Raw genomic sequence first — 8,083 nt, forward strand, 5'->3', positions numbered from 1 at the left:
AAATGAGTGAGCTTATAATTAAAATTAAAATAAATTAAATAAAAGTAAATTATTTACCAAAAGATATTAATATATATTATAATTTGTATCCATATTAGTATAAGACAAGGTAGCCTGGTGGACATAGCTACCTTTTATTTCCTGGAGGGATGAGGTTCGAACCCCAACGGCTTCATTTTGAAGAGATTTTAAATTGTTCCGGTTCGGTCGGACCGGTTGCCACCGAATTTGACCGGTTTCTACCGGTTCTTTGCGGGTTTGACCGGTTCGCACCGGTTCTTAACCTTGTGCGGTCCAATCATTGGACCGGACCGGTATAGGATCCGGTTCACCGGTTTTCCGGTCGAACCGGCCGGTCCGGTCCGGTTCTGCTAACAGTGCTTTTCATTAATAAATGGCTAAAACCAAAAGTTATGAAGTAGTTATTCAAGAATCAAAATGCACCAATAAGAGTTGTTACCTCAATTGGTTTATTAAGACTATTTAAAAAATATATTTTTATTTATAAATCATGCATAATAGATCATGCAGCATATCAATTTATGTACAAAAAATTAGTAAAATGCACTTCCAGCGTACAATATATAATTAAAAAAAATAAGCTAATGTACGACATCAAAATTAAAATGAAGTAATTTGAATTGACAGGAATATAATTGGTACACTAAAGAATGAATGGTATGATCTATCAGTATTAAAGAAAAAAATGGAAAAGTGATAAACTGAGACCAGACAACCTTTTAGAATACTATACATATCGTATTATGACTTTTTCTTTCATCCTTCTTCTTTTAGAAGTGGTGTTACAATGATATCATATGTTTTCTGGTCAGGGACAACTCCTTTTAGAATCATGTAGTCATGCAATGCAATCACCTCATTAGGACTACATTTCTTGATGAAGTGAGTAACAAGTGTAGTGTACGTTACAAAATCAGGACAAATACCCTGGACAATCATCATCTTCATCAATTCTTTTGCTTCTTCCTCGCAACCACACTTGCAAAGAAGGTTTATCAGTGTATTATATGTGACTCTATTTGCAGAAATTCCCAACCTTTTCATTTCCATCGTCAAATTAAACACTTTATCAATTTGTCCACTAGTGCAATATCCACTAATCAAGGTATTAAAGGTCGTTGCATCAAATAATCTTCTCTTTCGTAATTCATCAACTATGTATTCTGCAGCATCTGTTGAGGCCATTTTACACAGACCATTAATGACAGAATTGTATATTGTCAAGTTGGGCTTCTCATCCATCTTTATCATCCAATCAAAAACTTGGAGCGCGTCGTTTGTGTTACCTAGTTTACAGTATCCATCAATCATAGTTCCGTATGTATAAACATCAAAAGCAAGGCCACGAGTAATCATGTTGCCCAATAATTGCTTAGCTCCTGCCATGTTTTTCCTTTTGCATATATAATTAAGAAGTATGTTGTGAGAAAAAGAATCATGTATTAGGTTATGTTCTAAAATCTGGCTATGAAACTTAGGAGCTTCAGTCAGATTTCCATTTCTACAAAAGCCTTTGGTAAGAATTGCATATGAGTATTGATCAGGCCATATATGCTTATCAATCATGTCAGATAGTAGCATAGAAGCTTCCTCAATCCCTCCTTCACGATAAAGCCAATATAAAATCGAATTATAAACAACGTTATTAGGGACCAATCCCCTTTCCACCATTACATCACAGAACCTCAGTGCCTCCTCCAGACTTCCCCACCTAGCATACCCATCTATCAAAGTAGCATATGTACGAACACTCGGCTCTTTACCAGCCTTGGCCATTTTATGAAGCATTTCTTCTGCAAGTAATAATTTTCCAGTCTTGCAAAACCCGTTGATTATGCAGTTGTACGTAACAGAATTGGGCCAAACAAAATCCCCTGATATCATGGTCATCCTTTTAAAGAGTTTCAAGGAAAGACCCAATTTGCCAATCTTCCACCCCGCGTCTATGATTATGTTAAACGAGACTATATTGGGGAAAATTCCACCCTTCATCATCCTATATAAAACTGAAATAGCTTCCACTAGTCGGAATTCCTTACACAGAGCATAGATAACCAAATTAAAAGTATTCACATTTTCCATGTAACCAAAAGAACCCATTCCTCTATACAAATTCCAAAATCTATCGATTTCATTCAATTGCAACAAGTGATTTAGGAAATTATTCCAAGCATGAATAGTAATGAAACAACCCCGACTCCTTAAACTATAGATGACATCATAAGCACCTTCAGTAGCCCCAACCTGAGTACAAGCCCTCACCAATGAATCAAAAGCCGCAATACTAGAGCAACATTTTCGATAACTCTCTATCAATACTTCCAACACCACCAATGGAGAAGTACCGTCTTGAGTAATCAAGTTTCTCAGCAGAAACAGGGCCTCATGAAATTTTCTTGACTTCACTAGCACATGAACCAAAGTGCAACAGGAATCTAATGAATGAGGGAACAACCCTCCAACCCAGTTATAAAAATCTAAAGCCAACTGTGGCGAGTTTTGGAACTCGCAAACAACTTGGCTCACCAAGGAGCTGGTGAGCTTGGGTGATAATCGCTCCAATACACTCCATCTCTTATGCTTTAAATTAACACAAATAGCTTTGAAAACAATATCTCCAGAATCTGGGTTTAAGAAACGCTTACCAGCATGAAAAGCTCGAGCCAAAAGGTTACGACTTTTGGATGAAAAGCTCAAATTCATACCATCATCAAATAGCCAACCAAGTTTTACGGACACTGTATTCAAAAAAATACAACCTTTACAGCGAAAATGCATAATGGATGAAACTAAAAAACATAAGAATATAAAATAGGAAAAAAAGTAAAAGTTCAATTTTAGCTGAGAAATTACCTTAAGAAGCTCCTTCTGCCACCAAAAAAGAGTATGCTTTTCTTCTCTTAAGAACTGCCAAAGAAAGAGAAAAAACAATTTTGTTATAGTGAACCATAACCCGAGGAAAAATTTCAGAACATTGTTATTGACTGTTGATAAGAGTATAGAATTTGTCCTTTTTATTGGGCCTTGAACAGTGAAGCCCATAACTCGAGCCTAATAAAAAAGACAGACTCTAGACTCTAACCAACGGTTAACAACAACGTTCTGAAATTATTTCTCAGGTTATAGTTCACTACAACAAAATTGTTTTTTTTTTTCTTTGGCATGTCTCAAGAGAAAAAAGCTCAATTTTTTTTTGAGCAGAAAGAGCTTCTCAAAATAATTCCTTAAATAAAAAAAAGTGAGTTTCTTCTTCTCTTAAAAACTATGTGAAGTACAAACATTTAAACAATTTAGATTCTAGTATGTCAACAAGGCATAAATGTACAAACTTGACAATCAAAGCAATAATCAATATGAACAAATATCACCAAATAATAAATACATTATTCTTAATCAATTGCCTAAACATGAATCATTAATTCAAATTACATAATAGCTACAACATGCAATTTAAAATCCAAATTAGTCATAGAGCCATATTATCGAACAGTTAACGTGCAAAGACATAAACAATACAAAATAACACTAACAAACATTCTTTCAATATCAATTCACAAAATTCAGCATCAATGACACAAATCAACGACATATTGCAGTGGTTCAGCAGAATATCAATCAATCAGTCCAAACAAATTGAAATTCAAACTCAAAGAGCATAATAGCATGATTAATTACTTATCAAGATTGCGGGAACCGAACCGGTCATTGAACCGGTTCAATGGTTCAACCGAGATCAAACCGTGGTTAAACCGTTTTAATTAAATATATAATAAATTTATTAAAATTTAATATACATGTAAATATTATAGAAATTAAAGCAATTTATTATAAATATTTGTACATTTCAGTGTAAAAGAAACCTACATATCATAATTAAATCAATTTCTTTCTTCATTCTCAAATTCTCTTTCACTCTCTCTGACTTTTTGCACAACAATAAACTCTACATAATTCTTATATCCAGGTTCATCATCTCAGAGCAATTCCTTTACCTCTAATCACATCCTTGGCAACAACATACACTTCCTTTTGGAGGCCAGAACCCAAAAGATCATGTTCAAGAATCACAAAAAAGAATTCAGAATAACAAACTTACATGGTGATACAATTAGTATTGGGCTAGCCCAATTAGAGAGCTATACTATAAATAGGAATATGATGTAATAATGTAGGATATGCATGATGTAATTGGAAACTCTATTTTCCCTCTTTGGCCCTAAGTCTAGGGATTTCTCTTCTACTCTCTCTTATTATCTCTAATTCTCCCTAGTTCTTGATACAAATTCGCATCAAATGGTGCTTTCATTGAACACCATACCAAACTCCCACGGTAATTCCTCGAATTTGATTTGGGATCAAATTCAAACTAGCTTAGATCGCTTGAATTCAAATTATCAAGAAAGGACCAAGAGGCTTGAAGATATTCAGGTAACTTGCAACAAAATTTGTGCAACCTTGCGCATTCATCGACGACTCCAGCAGCCTCCAATTTTCCAGATTCACGACAATCCAGAAGCAGATAATTCAACAACTCCTGAAGCAGAAATTTTCACAGCTCTACAATTTGGAGAACAACACACCACAGAAGCAGAAGGAGAATCCTCGGATTTTAATTTGGTAATTCAATCACAACAACAGCAACTTGAAGAATCATCACCAAGCAGAAAATTCAGTTACTCATCACAAAACAATTCAGCAACAAATCTACAAGCAGAAAATCTCACAACAAACTCAGATTATGCAATACAAACAGAAATTCCAGTTCACACACAAGAAGAAGATGAAGAAGACGAAGAAGACGCAGAAGAAGAATCAGATTTGTGTTTCCTAGTCCAACCACAGCAGCAACAAGCAAAATCAACAGAAATGGCAGTTCAAACAACAATTCAGCAATCCTCATTGTCAAGTCATAGTTACAAATATGCGGTGCCACAATTTCAGCAACAACAACAAAATTCATGCCAAACTTCAAAAATCATGGAGGCAGAAGAAGAAGAACTCGATGCAAACTCAGATTCAACAAACAATTCCACAACAAATTTGCAGAATGTATCAACAATTTTAGATCCAGATTTTCAATTCCACATCCAAACAAAACCGCATCAGAGATATCTTTTTCCAGGAACAAGTTCAACCGATTTGAACACACAAGCAACCCGAATTTCAATTCTGGAATCAGATTTTCTGATTCAGGGACCAGCTTACCTGTATGCCGGAACGCAATCTTTGGATGCCGGTGGTCGTCCGTGGCGGGGAACAAATCCGGTCGAGGACGAAGCAGCGGCATATCTGACAACAGGTAGCGGCGCCGAGGACGGCACCTCCGTGAAGGGGGAGCAGATGCTCGCGACGCCCTGGGTTGACGGAATGGCAGCAGCGACCGGCACCGGAGATCCTCGAAGGTGTGGCGGAGGGTTCCGGCGCGTTTCTCCGATCTTGGCAAGACCAGCTCCACTCCTTGCGGCGGTCTTCCCTTGGGATCTCGAAGAGGAGGCTCGAACGACGAAGAAGCAGGTGGCGGTGGCGTTTCCAGGGAATTACGATGGAGCACGAGATAGCGACGGGTTGCCGCAGCTAGCATTGGATTCTGCAACGGACGGTGCGAACGGAACTGAGGGAAGGTGGAGAAGGAGCCACTGGAGCCAGACGGTGGTGCTTGGCTCGCCGACGGTGGTTCTTTTGACAGCAGCCCCGCACTTAGTTGAGAGGGAGAGAGGAGAAATGAGATTGTTGGCCTTCTGTGTCTGGATTGTGATGGAAGGGAAGAGGACCCTGAATTTGAGCTGGGCTTGGAGTGCTTGGGTTCAGCCCAATTTCTCCTTTTGCAAGATGGGTTCAAATTTTTATCTTGCTCATTAAATGAGATAAGGGTAAATACCTAAGTATGCCTTGACAGCTTGCATGTAAGTGTAATTTCTCTTGCCAGTAACTGGGTCTGAAATCTATAGCAATCTGCTACAAGATTGTAAGTGAAAGTGGAGATGACTGGAAGGCTATCATAGTCGCTATACCAGCTATCCACCCTAGCTGCGCCATGGCATCCGCTAGAGCCAAAACCCCAGCCCCAATCACCACAGTTATTATGTGCGTGGTAGCCGTCAAAGAATTCCCTGCGACGAAAAAGCAAGCAGATAACACATGTTATGTTCAGCTTATTGGTTTCTGGTAAAGATTGCTAGTGCAAATTAATTAAGCAACTTCAAATTATCCAAAGTACTAAAGAAGGTTCAATTACTTCATTCATCAATCACAATCTGTCATGGAGGACGAGAATATCACAGACAGTTATGCCTCTGTAAAATCAAAGCTCCACCAATAATCGTGGTGCCCATATAAGTTTTCGCTAAAATTAAGAAAGTGAATTGGAGTTGGTTGCACTGGAGTTGATTTGGGATGAGGAGAGAGAGAGAGAGAGTTGGTTTTGGTGAGGGTTGATTTGGGTTGGGGTGGAGAGAGAGAGAGGGGGGTGTGATGGTAGCTGAGTAGAGAGTAATTTGAGGGGTTTTGGGTAATTTAATTTTATTTAGATAATTTTATCCTACAAAATCAATCTTTTATAAATACTAGCAGAGGATCCGCGCAATGCACGAGTAAAAAATATCTATTAGCTAAATTTTTTTATTCAATTTAACTCAAAAAAGATTAATTGCTCTTTTAATTAAAAATGTATAATTTATATTGTCTCAAAAAAAATAAACACATCAACTCTAAAATATCATAGCTTAAATACTTTTTCTAAAACTTGTGGTGCCTTAGCGGGATGATCTTTCATTTTATTTGTAAGCAAAATAATTTGGTAAAATTTTTAAAAAATTATTGCATTTTACAGAACAATGATTTTATATTCCTCTCAAATACAAATAAGTGAGTCAAAAAAAATTACAAATATAAGTAATAGACTTTTTTGATAGACTTCCTTTACCTTTTATTTCTTCCTTTTTACTTTTTTTTTATTATTTATTCTTAAATATTGTAAAAATGACACATCAATAAAATACGATTGAGACTTTGAATTGTTTGTAATTTTAATAGGTTGTTGAGTGGTATAATGTGATTTTTATATTTTTAATGAGATTAAACATTATAAACGAATTAATCAACTTAGTATATAATTTTAAAAATAATAATTAATTTATTTTGTGTAATTTTTACATACAAAAATAATTTGTTCTTTATTTATCAGTTATAATATTAAATGGAAAAAAATAACATATTAAGAAATATTGTAAAACCCGGTTAATTAACGGCTAATTAACCCATAAATGAGAATTTATTCTAGAAAGTCTAAAATGTGATTTTTATGGCTAAATGTGATAGAGGAGACTGAGACGAGAATTTTGGTACCAATTTTATAGAATTCGGACCAAGATGGGACCAAACGGGCCAAATCGGGCCAATTGGACCTAAAGTGGGCCCTTGGCACAACATAACTTAACCAAAACCCTAGTTTTCAGCACTCTCTCTCCTCATTTGTTACACACACAAGCTGAAATGGTGGAGAGGAAGGGAAGAACATTCTCTCAACTTCTCTCTCTCACTTGATCTTCAAATCACCATAACTTTTGATCTAGAGCTCCGATTGCCGCCCCGTTTGCGGCCACGCGTTCACCACGGAGAGCTCTACAAAACCCATATAATCAATCTTGAGGTAAGCCATACCTTGCTGTTCGAAATCTCAGCCCTATTTTCGAGTTTCATGGGTTAAATGTTGAGATTTTGGGTTCTTTGATGTTATAGGACCCAACTCTCTTGAAGGAGAAGGTTAATCTTGTCTTCTTGGACCTTGGGTGTGGTAAGATTCTCAACCCTAGTGTATTTTGTTGTTTTATGATGTTGGGTTTTGAGATGTTGTGTATGGGTATGATGGTTGTGGCTTAGGTTGTGTGTGTGTGGATATTGGAGCTTGATTGGTGATTTTGAACAAGCTTGGAAAGGGCTTGGTGGTGAAAAATCTGCTCTTGGAGGTGTTGAGGCCTTGTGAGCTTGAGGATAAGTGGTTTAGAAGTGCTCCGGTGGAGCTTGGAAAATTCGGCTAAGGTATGGTTTCGGTTTCCCGTATCTA

General features: G+C 36.9%; 1 protein-coding gene across 2 annotated transcripts; it reads right to left on the minus strand.

Moving 5' to 3' along the window:
- Positions 1-616: 616 nt before the first annotated feature.
- Positions 617-6,524, minus strand: LOC130976725 (pentatricopeptide repeat-containing protein At1g11710, mitochondrial-like). Of its 2 annotated transcripts, none has more exons than XM_057901645.1 (3): positions 6,257-6,524; positions 5,227-6,131; positions 617-2,759 (listed from the first exon to the last, which is right to left on the minus strand). In XM_057901645.1, the coding sequence occupies exons 2-3, from the start codon at positions 5,600-5,602 to the stop codon at positions 778-780; spliced, it is 2,358 nt and encodes a 785-aa protein (XP_057757628.1). In that variant the 5' UTR covers positions 5,603-6,131; positions 6,257-6,524; the 3' UTR covers positions 617-777. The 2 variants fall into 2 exon arrangements, with proteins under 2 accessions (XP_057757628.1, XP_057757629.1); XM_057901646.1 differs by lacking the exon at positions 6,257-6,524 and adding an exon at positions 2,875-2,928 and having other exon boundaries at positions 5,227-5,347.
- Positions 6,525-8,083: the final 1,559 nt, after the last annotated feature.

The sequence above is a fragment of the Arachis stenosperma genome, chromosome 4 (genome assembly GCF_014773155.1).
Source record: "Arachis stenosperma cultivar V10309 chromosome 4, arast.V10309.gnm1.PFL2, whole genome shotgun sequence".
Classification (NCBI taxonomy): Eukaryota; Viridiplantae; Streptophyta; class Magnoliopsida; order Fabales; family Fabaceae; genus Arachis; species Arachis stenosperma.